The 18,100-nt window shown below is 40.0% G+C and overlaps 2 protein-coding genes across 14 annotated transcripts in view; one reads left to right on the forward strand and one right to left on the reverse strand.

Moving 5' to 3' along the window:
• Med12l (mediator complex subunit 12L) overlaps positions 1–18,100 on the reverse strand; it is a 343,300-nt gene that overhangs the window by 34,198 nt on the left and 291,002 nt on the right. For 9 of the 12 annotated variants that reach the window (XM_029569368.1, XM_029569358.1, XM_029569364.1 and 6 more), the window contains 8 exons: positions 17,949–18,060; positions 15,282–15,371; positions 14,247–14,356; positions 13,918–14,053; positions 12,951–13,118; positions 10,977–11,339; positions 8,685–8,841; positions 4,216–4,427 (listed from right to left, as the gene is read on the reverse strand). In XM_029569368.1, coding sequence (XP_029425228.1) covers positions 4,216–4,427; positions 8,685–8,841; positions 10,977–11,339; positions 12,951–13,118; positions 13,918–14,053; positions 14,247–14,356; positions 15,282–15,371; positions 17,949–18,060 — 1,348 coding nt within the window. The remainder of the gene's footprint in view (positions 1–4,215; positions 4,428–8,684; positions 8,842–10,976; positions 11,340–12,950; positions 13,119–13,917; positions 14,054–14,246; positions 14,357–15,281; positions 15,372–17,948; positions 18,061–18,100) is intronic. The other 3 variants (XM_029569360.1, XM_029569352.1, XM_029569343.1) reach the window with 1 other exon arrangement.
• The window catches only part of P2ry12 (purinergic receptor P2Y12), a 46,114-nt gene continuing 41,292 nt past the window's right edge, over positions 13,279–18,100 (forward strand). For both annotated transcript variants that reach the window (XM_008844905.1, XM_008844911.1), the window contains exon 1: positions 13,279–13,471. The gene's annotated coding sequence lies outside the window, so the exon portion shown is untranslated. The remainder of the gene's footprint in view (positions 13,472–18,100) is intronic.

Genomic DNA, 18,100 nt, shown 5'->3' on the forward strand with positions numbered 1-18,100 from the left:
CTTACAGCACTATTTATGGGCATCTATCTATGTTGAATCATTAATTTCCAAGTCACACTATGGAGGAAGCCTTGCATCAGCTCTAGTTGATGGATGATGCTCTGAGGCACAGAGAGTATAAGACATACATTGAGTCTCTTCTAAATAAGGAACAATGTAGAAGGCTCAATCATTTCCCGGATGAAGACAAAGCTAAGAAGAATGCAAACAGGTATCCTTGCCAAGGCACCTTTGTGCATCTCTTTGTGTGGATCTACTGCTGTAAGAAACAAACTCAACTATAATCATCATCACTATGTCCAATAAAACGACTAGATAGATAGTAAAACAATGTCTTTAGGCATTTCTAAGGAAATATAAGGTGGTTTGTAATGGAAAACTGTAAGATTGACTGAAGCTTATGTAGAGTCTCTCCAGGGAAAGTAGAGGCTACTTTACAGAGGTATTTTAGTTTTCCTCAAATATTAGCTAAAGCCAGCAGGTTTCTACATAAATCAACTTCCCTTCAGTGGGAGAAAGAGGCTATAGGGACTCCATATGGACTGAGATACACCCAGAGTTTAGAACTTATGTCTCCTCTGTGACTCTAGGTTTTCAAATTAACAAGAGCAGAGGTTATTGCAAGGGCCAGTCCTTCCTGAAGCACTCAGACAGGCGGCTACATCAGGACTATAAATGTAAGTATCACATTACTAAGGGCTAGGCTACTAGGAAGCTCCAGACTTTTGAAAATAGCTCTCTTAATCATTCATTCATTCATTCATTCATTCATTCATCCATCCATCCACTCAGTAAACATTTCATGAATTTCTACTGTGTGCTCAGTAAGTGAAAGGATGATACAAAAGACCCTAAAGGCCAGTGTCTGAACTTGTGAGGTAGGCCAGCACACAGTGTGTTACTGGAAATCTGGCAGAGGCATCTCCTCAGCTGAAGCTGGAACAAAATAATCTGGCTGGAAAGCACCTGCCAAAATTCCAACACCAGCCGTGAAAACTATGGTGCATTCTCCAATAGATTTGCTACATTTAAGGAAATGGACTTCTTTTTTAAATTTTATTTATTATTTTTATGTGTATATGTGTATAGCCTACATGAAGATAAGTGCACCCGTGTTGTGCAATGCCCGCAGAGGACAGAAGAGGCTGTTGGATCCTCTGGAACTGGAGCTATGGACAGTTGTTAGCTGCCATGTGGGTGCTGGGATTCGAACCCAGGTCTTCTGCAAGAACATCAGTGTTCTTAACCGCTGAGCCACCTCTCCAGCCTTGAAATGGACTTCTTTTAATAAGAAAACCACGAAGGAGTAAAATTGCATCTGTTTACTATTATCTATAAGAAGCAAAAATTGTTGGGGGGGGGCACAAAACTCAAAAGAATATTACTAGACCTTGTATAACTAGAGAAGCTCAATTCATGTAAAAATACTTGAGAAAACATTCCTTCCAATTAGAATCTACATTTCTCTGTTATTTTTATCACGATATGGTCAGTACTTAGAAAAGCTATTGCACATATCATAAATGTAATAATTTATCAATAACAATCATATTTTACAGAATTCTGCCATGACTCTAGATTTTGAAAGATTTTTGTAAATTTTCCTCACCCACAATACCATATTTTGCTACATTCTGGATATGTTAAGAACATATATTAATTACTAGGAGAAAAGAGAGGAACTCAACTTTCCACGCAACGCCTAACGCCACAGAAGATGCTGCATGCACATCTTGTTTGTTCCTAAATGATTCCTGCCCTCATGGGTACAGATGTGTGTACTTCTGAGAAGGGCTGGAGACGTAGCTCAGCAGTAGAACACTTGCTTTGGGGGTTGGTTACACAAAGTTCTGGGTTTCATCTCTAGAAGAGTTAGTGCCAACTTCCAACTAACCAACACTTAAGGAATAGTGGTATATTAAAAAGCCTATCTACAAAGGAAAACTCTGGAAACTTCAAAGCAAGTTTCAGTCATTAAAGATATGGTGGCCCATGCCTTTAATATCAGCACTGGGGAGGCAGAAGCAGGCAGGTGTCTGTGAGACTCAGACCAACCTGATCTAGAGAGAATCCAGGCCAGCTGTGGCAACATGGAGACATAAATAGATTAAGAAGGGAGGTTAATATTATGTAACTATATTTATGAAGCTGATTTACTATTTGAAGATGACACTTATGGCCTTAAAAGAAAAAAAGGGATGAAGAGAAGAAAAAATACAAAATGTGAAAGGGCTGAACAGAAGAATCAGTAAGCAAGCACACGGGCCATCTGCCAGCTCCCTTGAGCACAATCATATACTTCTGGGTGGTACAAACTAAAAGGGTAAAGTATGTCTGAGTGCTCTGCGGAAGCTGTGGGAGCTTTAGGTCATGAGCCTGCCTCCTCCCAACACAAGGATAGCTTTGACTACATCTACAAGATCTCATTAAAAGTCCTTCACTGCCACGACTGTTAGGAAGTAAAGCTTTGGAGACAGGCATATTTACCTAGAAATGTCAGTGACCTTTTCTTCAGTGCTCAAAACCACTTTCAATAATTCAAAACTGAATTCAGCAGTTAACAGCAGGGTAGTAGGCAGTAACTAAGAAAAATTAAGCACTGTGATATAAGGGTAGATGTAAAAAATAAGTGAGGCAACTTTTAAAGTTTTCTTTACTTTTAAGAGGAGACAAGTTCAGGCTGACAGGGCGGCTTATCAAGTTCTGGGAATTGTTTATTCATCTTAATAACTATCTGAAGAGATCCAGAAAGTACTTTTGCTCGCCCTCCAGGAAAAGCTAAAATTTCAATAATCTTCCAAATGTCTCTGAACATGTTGCCTATTTAAGTAATATCAAAAATTAAGAAAAACATGTATGTGTAGACAGTCGTTCTCAATGTACAGCTACTCATTGAGGATTCTTTGAGTAAAATGTTAAAACAAGCAACTTAGACATCCAGGGTGTTTAAGCAATTACTGGTGGTCTGGGAAAGACAAGCCCTTAATGACTGCTGTTCACTTCCTCATACACCTCAGCTTATAATCCAGTTAAAAAGGAACTACTTGTAAGAAGACAAAGCTAATCTCTCCACCTCATCCCCCTAATCACCAAGTGGTAACGCTGAGGTGCTGAGAGTTTCACAGTGGAGACAGGGTCAGAAAGGCATCAAAAGGCAAGAGTATTTTCAAAAGCATGGAAATTCTTTGTTATTTTCAAAGTTTTCATGTTTCTCTGAGAACAGGACATATTTGTAAACAGGCTAACACATTTGACATTACAAGGGTATGGATTCACTACAGGACTGTGGTAGGATTTACAATAGCACATTAAAGTGGTTATTAGAGCTTTGGCATAGTAAGTGCTCCGTTAGTTGTTATCAAAATAGTGCCACTGAAAAATATATTTTAAAAAATCAAACACAATCTAGAGTAAGTGTCAGCAATCCTAGTTCACTCTTTTTACTTAAATAGACTTGTAGAGATCTAGGCTTCAGGAATCTACATTAAGTTATGTATAATTTTTACCAATGTTTACTCAGCATAATCCCTACAGAAAAGAACAGTGAGTTAAGGGACATGAAAACAGAAATACTAATTACGAACTTATACTAAGTATTTCTGGGCTGGAGATATAGTTTAGTGGTAAAGTACTTGTCTATCATGTACAAAGGCCCTGGGTACAATCCCCAGCACTACAAACACACAGCCATGATTCCATATATTGACTGTAGTTTATAATTTACTTACTGTTTGCTGCAGATCTTATTGAGTGAACACCACAAAACGAGTCAAGGCAGAATAATGAAGAAGAAATTGAAGAAATAAACATCAGGGTGCTTTAGAGGCAGAGAGTCCAAGGAAAAGACTGAGCTTACTACAGGAGAGGAGAGCTAAAAGCACACAAAGCATGGTGGGGTGGGGGTTATGAGACAGAGGCTGAGACGGGCACGTCAAGGAAAGGCCTGCTTCTTCAACTTGATATAAAGTCACAGCACTTCATCCTGAGGCATACTTTTAATCAACCTAATATCTGATTATATACAATCAACTCTGGCTTCTTCTAAGATCAACAATGAAATACACAGGAAGAGAGAAGTTACAAATCTGTATAAAAGAACCAATCCTCCAACCACACACAGAAAGAGAGTGGCAGGCAGCGAGGTCGTGCTGCAAACCCCAAACGCACTCCTAACTGGAGGAGGGACAAAGGAGGACTCCGGCCTTCCAGACAAACCTGTTGGAAAGGTCGACTCTGGGCCTGCCTGAGAAGCCGCTGCTGCTGCTGCTGCTGCAGGAGTTTCATCTGGAGCAGCTGCTGCTGGGATGTGATGGTGTGGAGGGAGGGGGACTGCAGCATGGCACCTGAGCGCCGCTGCAGCATGTTGGACAGCGCTTGCTTGGTATTGGTTGGGACAAAGGAGCCCACAGGGTCCAATCTGGAGCCACCTACAAAAACGAACAGAAGAAAGGACTTTTCTAAGTATGTAAAAGCAACAAGTCTTCTTTTTTTTTATTCTTTAGACGAAGCATTTCATTACAGCTTTAACATACTCAGTAACAGTTTCCAGAGCAAAGATACATCTCTTTCAAAAGTGGCTATAAAATTTTTAGGTTCACAGTTGAATTAATAAAAAAAACAACAAATAAAAAATGAGTTATATTTGAGAAGGAAGCATAAAAATTTACATCATCTTAAGGTGATAAACATTACCACTGAAATCTACCCAATGACTTTATAGACATACACAGGTACCAAGGATCCAAGTGCAACCGACTATGACTAGTAATAATCAGATACATATAGCTTAGAGACGCATGTGCCAACATCTATTATTAGCAAAAACAATGAGTCTTTCTGTAAGAAACAGTATGTTTTAAAATGAAATGGAGATCTTTTTTAAGGTTAAAACAGGTATTCATTTATCATAACAAAGAAATTTCACCTTCTCTCACTTTATGAACAAAATAGAAAATACTGTACTATCCTATCAGTCTAAGTATTAAAGAACTATTAAAAGCTGCATCATTTCCAAAAGACAAAAGCATGATGTGAGTGAGTTAGACTACCTTTACTATTACTTCATGGAGGGCACACTTCAGTTGATAAAAGGAAATGCCTGAAATAAGTCAGCATAGCTTTAGTTATGTGGACTATAAGCCATGTACATTCCTCAGGAACATGCTACTTACATAAAGCATATTGCCCTATGTTAGATTTTGCCAAGAGTCTTAAGCCAGACATAGAACCTTTTATATTTTAAACGGACCTGAAGCTTGTGTTATTTAAGCTCTGTTACTGTAGCAAAATGAAAATGTTCATTTTATAGTAGGGAGGCATGAAAACACTTTTTAAAAATGTGTAACAATTGGAAATGTCAAACACCACAAACATCTCCTTTTGGAAGGCTAGAAATCAAATGAACTGGAGATGTTGCTTAAGAAACTAAAAGAAATTTGCATTGACAATCTGTCAAGGTCTTTACTTTTGCAATTTACTTCAGCAATTCATGGCTTATGGTAAACGCCAGTCCTTCCTTCACAAATACTCTACATTCTTTGATACATGTAAATGAGAAAACTCTATATACGTATCTCACAAAAAATGCTTCATTTTTTAATGCAACACATATGATAGAACAGCATTTTAAAGCTACTTGCTTGGAAACCTGCTTGGAAACATTAAAAATTTGTCAGTTAGCAATATGATGTGAGTCCTTCGGAGGCATGTGAAAGACACTTGGAAATAATGTAACTTGGTAACATCCAGGGAGCTGCACTGCAGCAAGATGTGCAACTCTACTAGTAATCCATAGATCTAAACCCAGATATAATAAATTTGTTTAAAGAAAAAGGGAAACTAAAAACTAGCTACAATCTGCGTTCTTTTTTTTTGTCTTTTTTGAGACAGGGTCTCCTGGTAGCCCCAGCCATCTTGGAACTCACTATGTAGACCAGGCTGGCCTCCAACTCACAAAGATCTGCCTGCCTCTGCCTCCCAAGTGCTGGGATTAAAGGCGTGCGCCACCACACCCGGCCAATCTGTGTTCTTACACTGTGCCTTCTTACAACCTTCCACCTCTGAGCCAATTGAAAACCAACATTTTATAGATCTGTCTAAAATGCATTCCTACTTAATGACTTTCCCTACCCTCTATAATACGCGATACTGAACTTAGTGTTTAGTACGTCCCCGTATTTCCTTAAATCATTCATACTGATGTGTACAGAAGAGAAAGGTATGTATGTATTCAAGTGCAGAAAGACTGCTCTACATTTGAACATACATGAATGAGGCTCAGGTGATGGTTCAGTTGGTAAACTGCGCTGTTTCACATGCATGAAGATCTGAGTTCAGATTCCCAGCACCTACATGAACTACGTGCAGTTGCCTTTGTAACCCAGAACTGAGGGCAGGGGGCCACACACTGGCAGAGTACAGGGGCTCTCTCGCAAGCCAATTCAGACAAAATGGCGAGTTCTAGGTTCAGTGAGAGACACTATCACAAAAAGTAAAGTGGAGAATGACAGAGAAAAATACCCCATACTGAACTCTGTCCTCCACACACACAACCACATGAACACATCATACAACACACACACACATGCATGTAAACATACATGAATGGAATCACACTATGCATACTCTCCACAGCTTTACAACATTTCTTTTGGTATAAAAATCTATTAGCTTTCAGAATATCCCCAGAAATTAAATTTTAAAAATTATTTTTTACATGGCATCCACACCTAAAGTTGTTTAACTTGTAAACACTTTTGTACAGTATTTCAGAAGAGGGAACTTCCTTCAGCAAGTAGTCAGCCTTCCATTCTAAGACAGCTAGTGTGTTTTACTTTAATATCTAAGAAGTATAAAATAGCTTAAAATTTCACAAGAATGCATTATTTTCTACACTTATCGTTAGATCTAGTTTGTTCTTTACAGTCTGCATTCATTCATTCATTGGACTTTTTATCTTTTCTCTTTTAAAAATTATTCATTTATTATTATTTTACATGGATGAGTGTACTGCCTGCGTGTGATTCTATGTTATGCAATGCCAGTGGAGGCCAGAAGAGGGCATCAGATCCCCCGGAACTGGAGTTACATATGGCTGTTGGCTGCCATCTGTGCTGAAACCAGGTCATTCGGAACAGGAGCCAACGCTCTTAGCCACTGAGCCATCTCTCCCTCCTCTTTTGTGAAATGTGGTCTCTCTCATGCTATCCAGGTTGACCTCAAACTCCTGAACCCAAGTGATTCTCAGGCATCACCATATCCATCCAATAGTCTATATATTTAATTTATTATTTAATGCGTATCAGTGTCTTGCCTGCATGTATGTAGAGTCACTATGTGTATACAATGCCACAAAGGCCAGAAGAGAGTGTCAGATTCCCTAGAACTGGAATTACAGATGGCTGTTAGCTGTCTTGTAGGTGCTGAGAACCAAACCTGGGTCCTCTGCAAGATTAGCCAGGGATCTTAACCACTGAGCCATCTCTCCAGCATCCCCATCAGTCTACTTTTAAGACTCAGACACTGCTCTTAGATCTAGTGATAATATAGTGAACAGAAGAAGAAATTGTTTGTCCTCACAGAGCTGATGGTCTGAAGTACAAAGATAATAAACCAGCCAGAATGTAAAGTTCAAGCTAGTAATGCTCGTCCTCTGAAGAACAGCAGCATGGGAGAGGAACAGGGAATACAGGCAAAGGATGTGGATTACAGCTTCAAACAGAGCAGCCGTAGGTGAGGCCCCACTGTGAAAGAAGTGTCAGACCAAACCCACTGTATGCAGGTAGCAGGCCAGGCAGGCATCTGAGGGAGAGTCCTGTGACCACAGGAAGTAGCACGTGCAAAAGTCCTGAGGTAGGAAATGTTCAGATCACTCACCAATTCTGTCTGCTGTCTTCTAAAGGCCACACATCTTTCATTTGCTTTAAATGTACATGCATGTGTAAAACTTATTTTATTATATATATATATATGTAATAAATTTGATTTCCTTTTTGAAAAATAGGCATTTTGCTCATTAAAATAATTTCTAGTTTACAGATGTTTTATCTAGAAAATCTTTATTTGGGTTATAAAATATACTTGGGGCTTGAACCAAAGCAATACTACAATCAGGAGTATTTGCTATGGTGTGGTAGTTTTTCTTGTCAATATCTAAATCTACTTTCCAAAGCAAATTTCTGGGCTGCTTCACAATGTAATTTTAAATTCGCAATATAAGAAAGAAAGAACACATCAATACTGTCTGGTGTTTTAAATTATATCTGATAAAAATGTATGCAAGCTTTACAAGAAATACTTTTATCAACTTTGTATCTTTATATCTGATAATCAGCAGTAGTATCTTTCTAACATTGGATGAAAATCTAAAAATCTATGCATATAATTTCAACTATTAATTAAGCTGTACTTCTTTATTTATTTGTGGAGATAACTCCCATGCTCAAGTGATCCCCCTGCTTCAGCCTCTGACATAGTATTTGGAACAGAACCAAACCACTGTATTTAGCTGAGGCCGTATTGTATTTCAGAGAGAAACAAATTTTGAAGAACAGGCATTAGGAAAACACCAACCAAACACTGACTACCTTATCAAGATTTCCACTTTCTTTAAGTTTAAGGCTAAAAGCAAGGAGAACCAACTGTTTCTCCGAATGAACTGACAGTGCTATCTGTCACACACCCACCTGGATTAAGAGACTGGTTCTGCAGGAAAAAGCCTGGCTGCTGGGGCTGGCTCACAAGGTTGTAACCCCACAAGGCGGGCTGTGGATGGTGCATCATCTGGGAGGACATGGGTGAGTAGTTAGGAGGCACTCGGTATATGTTGCTCTGTTGGTAGTCCTTCAACACAAAGATGTTTAAAAAACGTTAACTGCAGCATACCATATAGCTGAACACTATAAATTCTTCCTATTCCGTTATTTGAGATGCTCCTCCCCCAGAGTCCAAGGCTGTTTCTGTAAAAGGGAAAGTGTAGAACAAGAATGGTAACAGAGGCCCTGAAAAAGACTCAACTGAGTTACAATTTTCTTTGATTTAAAACGTGCGTAGGTCAACTGTGCTCATCTAGCATGCACAAAGCCCTCTACAATCAATCTCTGGTACTGGATACCCCTCCAAGCCCCCGTCCCATGCACACAGAAAAAAAGTACTTTGCTTTCAGTAGGCATACATAGAAAATGTCTTAATACAAATGCTAAACAAAGTCCACAGCTGAAAGAGCATCTATTTCTTAGAAGGCCTTACTGACACCTGGGTTTGCTAAGACTTGTGCCAGAAGGGCCCACAATGCTACAGGAATTATTTCTGGCCTAGATGGTATCTTTCCCATATTTTGGCAGCATTCAAAAGAAGCAGTCATTGCCCCAACCCCTAAGCCTCCTCTTACTAAAGCAGCTGCATTCTCTAAGGATCACACTAGAAAACCTCAACCTCCTTACCATCCATCCTTTCCCTAGTCTAGCCCTAGATACAGGTCAGTGAAAATGTCAGTATCCTGTAATTTGACAAAAGGATGTAATCCCATCCACTGGGAAGAGGTGACTCCAGGAGGAGTGAACTGAGATGGATTTAGGACTTCTGTGCACAAGAACAGTAGCTCATCCACGTGGCTTAGCAGGCTAGGATGTTCCAGGTCTGGGAGAGGAGCAGGATGGACTATATTAAATAACTCTTCAACACAAAGCCACCAGCCTGGCAAGAAGACGGACTGAAGAGGACTGAGGAGGACTGAAGAGGACTGAGGAGGACTGAGGAGGACTGAAGAGGACTGAGGAGGACTGAGGAGGACTGAGGAGGAATGAGGAGGACTGAGGAGGACTGAAGAGGACTGAGGAGGACTGAGGAGGACTGAAGAGGACTGAGGAGGACTGAAGAGGACTGAGGAGGACTGAGGCAGTAGTATTCAAATGGCATCTCAAAGTGACAGCATCTAGTCCTAAAAGTGTAATATAATTTCCAAGCTATCAGATAGGAAAGAAACACAGTTGGGTTTTGACACAGGTGCGTGTAACAGTGATTACTCATGAATAACTGAGTGCTTAATTGTGAATACTTCATCCTCACGCAGCAAGAACGTTCCTGTGTTTTATAGAAATTTAGCTGAAATTTCTCTGTCAAGGATTTCCCAGGTAATTTCAAGTGGAAAGTTATTTTAAGTGTTACATCTTATATTCCATAAAATCATTTCTAAATTATCACCTAACAGACATCTGCTTGAAAGACAACATTAATACTGGTAAGGAAAGGTGAGAGGAAAGTAAGATGATAAAGTATTTAAACCAGGATTATTTTATCTTTTGTAAAAATCTGAAAATATACTGAAGTAGGATGCACAGGAGTAAGACACGAGGGTGAAGAAACCTCAGGAGATTCTATCAGACCAATCACATGCAAATTCTTTTAGAGAAAAGCAAAAAGAGCTTTCTTATGTTAATTAACTGAAATCAGAACCACCCAAAATAAGACATTTAAGCACACCTATTCATAAAAAGTATTTAAGAAGGTGGGGTTATATAGCTCTGAGATATCAGAGTTTCAAACCAGGGAAATTATGAGGCACTAAAATATTAACTGAGTATTATCCAATATTGATAAAGTCTAAAGTGAAAGTCATTGAAAATGGAGAGGGGCGCCAGGCGTGGTGGCGCACACCATTAATCCCAGCACTCAGAAGGCACAGGCAGGTGGATCCTGGTGAGATCCAGACCAGTCTGGTCTGCATGGAGAGTTCCAGGCCAGCTGGGCTACAGGAAGACCTTACCTAAACAAACAAAACAAAACAAAAAGGAGAAGGGAAAATCAGAAGCTTTAATCTGTCACCTGAGACAAATCATGGCATGCCATTCAGTTAACTGGTACAGAAGTGTGTTAGGATAACTCTGTAACAAAGCTGGCATCACTCTTAAAAAGGTTTGGTCTCTAGTGCATGGCATCCTAGGTGCTGGTAAGCCGAGCTTCTTACTTGCCCCACTCACATCAACTCGTGAGCTTGACTTCGTCTTACGCTTCCTTCCCTTGGTCTTCCTCTCTTCATCAGCAGCAACTTTTCCCTGATCCGACAGCTCGGCTGATTTCCTTTCTGGTTCCTGAGAAACTGGAGATGTGGGCTCTTCCTCTTCCTCCTCCGGAGGCAGGGGCAGTGGCTCGAGGTAGTAACTTCGGGGCTTGGGCATGGGGTGTGTGTGGTACAGAAGGAGGTGATGCTGTTCCTCATACTTGATCACCTTCCGGTCCACGCGGACAGTCCCAAACCAGGCCCAGGACAGAGGAGCTGGGTTCTTCTGACCCTCAAACAAGTCCCACGGGGACACCTTCTGCTTTGTGGACACCTGAAGACCCTGTGGTAAAACAATGCTCGGTGAAAACACATTCCATCCTCTTCCTGACTCACAGTGCAAGCTTGCCAAGGATGTAGACTCAGTATCGTGGCTTACTGGGCCTTAGGGAACTCAGCAAATGGGGTTACACAGCGAAGCTATGGGAGAGCTTCAGCTAAAGTTCAGATCTTTGAGTTCAGGTGTACTGATCTAGTGCTCCTCAGAGGCATCACAAGATAATGTAGTGTATTTTACTATAAAATGACATTTTTCGTTTAGTTTTAGAAAATACAATTTCTAAAATATCTTGTAAAGTTGGTCTTACAAATATTAAATCATAGCCAGTTACTAATCTCTGGAATCTATTCATTATTTTAAGATAACAGAAAATTTAAAAGTCAAGATACAGTCAGTCTTTAACTAGGCTCATATTAGCTTCAATCCAACCTGCTTGGACTTGATTGAACATGGGGACTTTCCATGTACCTAATACACCATTCTCTGAAGAAAATATTATGACAGAATTAGAGAAACAAGTACAATACAAAGCTTTTCAACTCCTATTTTTGCTGATTCTAGGTAAGGAACGTCATACTGCTTCAGAAAAAGGTTGTTGTTTTTTTTTTAATTTGTAACATTAATTGGTGATGTCTCTTAGTTCTTTTCCCAGTATACCAATTCAAGCACATTTCTTCTCAATAGCCAAGGTAACCTTTGGGTCACTCCCTGGATCTGAACATTCCTGTTCCTATCCTCGCTTCCCCTTTCAAGAGTGGCTTCTTCTAGCACCACCAGGAGTCACTGCTGCCTCCTGTCAGTCTTGTGATGAGTCTACTTTCTGGGGAAGAAAAACACACATCCAGTGGACTCTGGATGTCTACTACTAGAGAGCTTGACCCTGACTAGCCTTTTCCCCATCCATAATCACACTGTGTGGACACTTAATCTGTTCTGAATTACAGTAGCATTTCGTGTCCCCATGAAGTCACTTCTTTCGTGTCTTTCCCTAAACTTTCTCCCCTGTTTTTTCCACTCATTTTCGAACCTATCAACTAACTCTTACTCCTTCAAAATGGTCTGTATGGAGCCTGGCTATGATTACCTCTCCCTGTCCGTGTTAGATGGTGCTCCCTCAGTAATGGGACATCTACTGCTTACTAAGGGCAGGAACTCTGCCATTTATTTTGGTGACTGCGGAACAGCAGTGGTTAGTTATTTAATGTTCTTTAAAAAGCATAACTGACATTCTGCTACTTTAGAGAACCTTTGAAAACATCTTAAACAAATCTACTGTCCATCCGCCACTGCCTCACTGAGAAGATGTGATGCCGTAAAATGTAAAATTACCTTTATTTGATGTATTTTATGCAACACTTGAAGATATTTATCAATACAACTTTTCCAACATAAACACACTGTTTCCAATTCTGAAGTAAAATCAGAACGAGATTATTTTCATTTTTTTACCCTAAGCTTTTACTTGGCTCTTTCTTAGCAGATTCCAGACCTTTACCTAAGTTTAAGTAAGCATTTTAAACAAAGATCTTGAAAGATATGACTTATTTATAATGGCAAAACAACTGTACTTAGATGACAAAAACATGTCTTAAAAAATAAAAAAGAAACATTTACTCTTGCCTGTTTTTTATCTATGGAGTCAAATCCAGCTATTTTATTTCCCTTCGTGTCAATCAAAGAACCCATAGGTTCACAAGTGATGACATCACATGTCTGCTTTGGCAAAGGCAGCAGCTGTCGAACTTTGTCAATGCTTTCTGACTGCTTGTCTCCCAGTTCTTTCTAAAAGAGAAAGAAAAAAGAGAGAGAGCAAGAGAGAAGTGAGACAGAAATTATGACATTACAATGAATGCAAAAGTGAAGAAGAAGGAAGTTCCCCCAGGACACATTTCCTTTTTCTGTAGCTAATACGCTCTTTAACCCTCAACACAGTCTACTGAGCAGCTGCAAGTCAGACTGGTGAACATGTTTCATTTCTTCTATTCAAGCAGAAAATAGAATACACACAAAGGCAGTCTTGTTATAACAAGAGACATCAGAGTGCTGAAATGACAAAAACCCACAGCATCATTTGCCCTCAGAAAGCAGGAGCCTCAGCACGGAACACTTTCTCGTATCCAGGGTCAGACCACAAGGTAACCATTAGTTCTTTTTTTGGTAAAAATCTTTAGATATCTATCTGTCTATCTGTCTGTCTGTCTGTACTGTTTGCTTGCCATTTATTCAAGGTCTGTGAGTAGCTTGTCATATGAGCCAAATTTACAAATACTGGTGCAGATGCTAAGTTTTCAGCTTACGTGTGTAAACCCCAGCATGGATTTAACCTAAATCTAATGCTGGCATTCTGGTCATATATTTGATAATGAATTTCTAATGTAATCTACAAATTAAATATACATCAATATACTTTTAAAAAATCATGGTGGAAAAAATACGTTTAACTTTGAGAGGCTCCTAAGTCTAAGTAAGACAACAAATAATCACATTAAGTTGAAGGAGACATTTAAACTACTGAGTAGAAAATCAGACAGCAAATCCATAAACAACTTGAACTCAGAGTACAGAATGATCACAAACTTACTTTCAGTTTCTTCACTAAGTTCATGTATGCACGTTTGTTCTCTTCAGAGCCCCCTGGGGGTGCATTTGATAGGTCAGAGGCCAATGTCCCATTGATTAAAACACCCAGCATGTCAAGGACTGTTGTGAATAATTCACTGAGGAAAGGAAACAACCCTCTTATTCTTAAAGAAAAACCAGGGTATACTTTATTGTCTGCGCATATCTACAAAGCACCGAATTTTTAAAGGCACCCATGTCAGTAAAAGATGGCAGAACTTGTTATCAGTATGTCAAAGCTTATACCGTGCATGCATACAGCAAAAAGTATGAAATAGTAAAAAGACGTACTTGTTAGTGTGCATATCAACAGTTCCTGAAGTAATTATCTGGAGGAGTAGGAGGGCCCAGTCTGTGGTCCCCTGGGTGCTCCTCTGTACCGTGTCAAACATTCCTCCCACCTAGCATACAAAATACCATAAACGATTTGCATTGTGTAGGAGCAAATACTACCCCATCATTCCATGTGCCCAAACGTTGGTTTGTTAAAACAAAAGAGATGCTCAGAACCAGTCTTTGCGTCCTACAGTATGGATCATCCTATGTTCTTTCTCCCTAGCTACATGTTTATGACTAACTGAGTTCTTTCGGCATAGATTAATCACATAAAATTTGAACAAGGAAAGTAGTACTTCTTAGTGGGCACTAAGAAAATCTTTTCTTGTGGCTCACCTACGATATTCAGTTTTAAGATGTAACTGCAGATAAACTAAACTGAATAGCATCAAAACTCTGCCTGATTATCTGCAATTTTGTGCATTCAATTCCTATGGTATCTAAGCCCACCATTAAAATCCTCATGGGAATGCTCCCTAGCACAGAAGGCACCACCACGAGCCTTCCACTTCCTGTGTGGAGACATGGATGCCAAAAACCCGGCAAGCCCATCCAAAGTAGCTTTCATCTGGGCTCATCCAACGGGAAGAGAAAAAACCCCAAAGAATGCAGACTGCGTGAAAGCTTTAGATTTCTGTAAAAATACTTGTGTGATTTGCCCTTTGAATCAATTTGATGCTGGTTGTTGTAACTGAGAATCGACAGATTTTATGTTTTTTAAAAAAATATATAGTCATAGTTAACACTCATACAGAAGAGCCTTCCTTCTTAGACCTCCCTTTAGCACAAACTAATGAGGAGGAGAGATTTGCTGGACGGGGGCCAGGGTGGGGAAGAGAAATCGGTGCTAGAAATACCCGTCACTGCCTAGAACTCAGCCCGGGCAGGAAGGAAAAGCAGGAAGGAAAACGGAGGCTTGCCATGCAGACGGCCCAGAGCAGTTACAGAAAGACCGGGGTAGAGGAGAGGAAAACTAGAACCGGTCCTCACCAGATTTAGGCGGAGCTGCAGAGCCTCATACATCATCTGCCGTGCCTTAGCATCATCTTGGTATCTTTCTTCCCTCCAGTTACTTAAAATCTACAATCAGAAGACAAAAGGAGAAAACAACCACAACAACAAAAGCTCCTTTGCGCTCTGTTAGGACAACTGTTTACATGTCTAAAATAAGCTTTTTGTGATGTCCAAAACAACTTCTTAGCTTTAAAAAAATTAACACAGAAAATTAAATCAAGTTTACTGCCTCCTTCCTCTTCTTCCATGTAGCCAAAAGCTTAGATATTTTATGGTTTACAAGCCTATCCAGGTGGAAAGAATCATACTTATTTACACATTTACGTATATGTGCGTGAGCATATGTATCCTCCTGTTAAGTTTTAATAAGCTATTAAATTAAACATTAACAAAACTTTAAATATGTGATTTAGATCAATATTGGAGAGATAGAATTCCATTTTACATCAGTCCCATGTATATCGGGACATGCTATAAACTCTAGAAAATGTTATTATTTTATTTATTTTATATTATTTTTATTTTATGTGTATGCATGTATTTCCTGCATGTAGGTAACTGCACCCATGTCGTGCAATGCTCACAGAGGTCAGAGGAGGCTGTCAGATGCCCTGGGACTGGAGTTACGGACAGTTGTTAGCTGCCATGTGGGTACTGGGATTCGAACCCGGGTCTTCTGCAAGAATAACCAGTGTTCTTAACTGCTGACCCATCCTCCAGCCCCCAAAATGCTATTAACATCTTATTTAAAAGGTTACTCACTAGCTAATCAATAGCCTTTAGTTGATAAAGAGAAGGCATACTATTTTGAAAAATGTAGACATTTCTACTAAAGTTGGTCAAATTTACAAAGTGGTTAGTTTCTTCATTTCCTCACTGCCTCAAGACTAAACTAGAGTGGAGAAAGTTTGCTAAAGAAGGGCAAGCCACAAGTGGGCCTATGCCAGAGTCAGAGGACATGAGCCAACAAACAAAATCAAAGTAACAGAGCTAAGGAGAATCGCTTTGAGGTCTGGGGAGATAACTCAGCAGGTAAAACATCAGACAACAAAGCGTGAGGACCCGAGTTGGAATTCCCACTTAAAGGTGGGTGACTTAGTCGGCACCTAGAATTCCATGCTCCCTTAGGGAAATGAGGGGTAGGAACAGGAGAGTCCCCAGAAGCTTCCAGGCCAGCTAGCCTGGCACATGGGACAGTAAGGAAGGAGACCCTGTCTCAAACAAGATGGAGACAAGGATAAGAACCAAGATTGCCCTCTGACCTCCACATGTATACCATGCACCTGTATTCTCTCACCCCACCACTATTACACACACATACACACACACACACACACACACACACACACACACGCTAAAATGAATCACATGTACAAGCAACCACTATCAACAGCTGACCTGTGAGTATGTTGCATGATGAGAGAACAGCACTTTCCAAACTGTATATAACACGAACCTCTGCCATTAAGGTAACAAGGTAGTTACTCACAAGTTATAGATAGAAAAGTAGTAGAAAAGTAGTGAGAGCTGGGCCTGGTGGCACAAGCCCGTAATCCCAGCATTTCAGGGGGCTGAGACAAGAAAACCTCGAGTTCAAGATTCACCTAGGCTACAGTGAGAACTTAATACCAGCATAGGCAAGACTTTAATCTCAAAATAGTAAGTTATTTTTTTTAAAAAAAAAAAAGAGGACCAGATACACACACACACACACACACACACACACACACACACACACACACACATATATGTGGCTCAGTGGTAAAGGCATAAAAACAATAAATACCATGAAGCAAGGCTGTGCGATAGGAAACAAGGCTGAAGATACAGCACATGCCTGATCAGTCAGGGCTTTATTAGCCCAGACTTGAAATTCGTATCCTGAGTATAATGAAGAACATGGGAGTTTTCTGGACACCAGAATCACATGTGCATTGTATTTCAAAGGATCACGCTAGAGCCTGGGCAGAGAAAAAGATGCTTCATATGGAGCAGGTGAGATGACATATAGAACCAAATAAGATTTGGCACCCTTGTTCATGTCATCAAATCCCATTCAGCACCATAAGAAAGGGTCCATCTGCCTATGTGTCAAGACAAACCATCCCACAACCAATCTAACCACTTTGCTTGATTGCACGCTTTCACACTCCAATGACCAGCAGAACTGTGTCTGATGAAAAGCCAACAATGTGAATTTTGTGAATGAACCAATTTGCCTTCTGACTTACGAACTAGTTTCTTAGGCACTTGGTTGGCATCAAACCAGTTTTGGTAGGCCAATAAAACAGCTTCCACCGAGCTTGAATCAAGAAACTGTCATCTGAGGAACAGGCCACTCCACTGTTTCCCAGCATTCCCACCGCAGAAAAGATTGCTTCAGGTCCTCTCGTGGGAGGTGGGTTAGGGGAAGTGATTTACTTTTATAGTCTCTATATATGTCTATCAATGCATAATTAATGTCATAAAGTTTCATAAAGTTGTTAGCCTTATGGTGACCATAACACTAGGCAAGAAAACCTGGCATGGATGTTTCCTGGCATTTCATCTTAATAGAAGCATGTGTCTGAATTTGTTTTGAAAGGAAATTAAATGAATGCCAGCAGAAAGGTATACCTGGCTTAATGGCGTTCTGTACTTTACCTGATTAACTTGATTCTGCAGAGATGTTAGGAGGCCTTCCCGTTGTTCATCTTGCCCCTTAAGGCAGGTAAGGACCAAGGAGAGGAAAGGTTGCTGACTCAAAAGAGACATACTACAAAGGAAGTACCAACAGATTTAGTTAGAAAGGATAG

Source organism: Nannospalax galili, unplaced genomic scaffold (assembly GCF_000622305.1).
Source record: "Nannospalax galili isolate Female #2095 unplaced genomic scaffold, S.galili_v1.0 scaffold351, whole genome shotgun sequence".
In the NCBI taxonomy this organism is placed as follows: Eukaryota; Metazoa; Chordata; class Mammalia; order Rodentia; family Spalacidae; genus Nannospalax; species Nannospalax galili.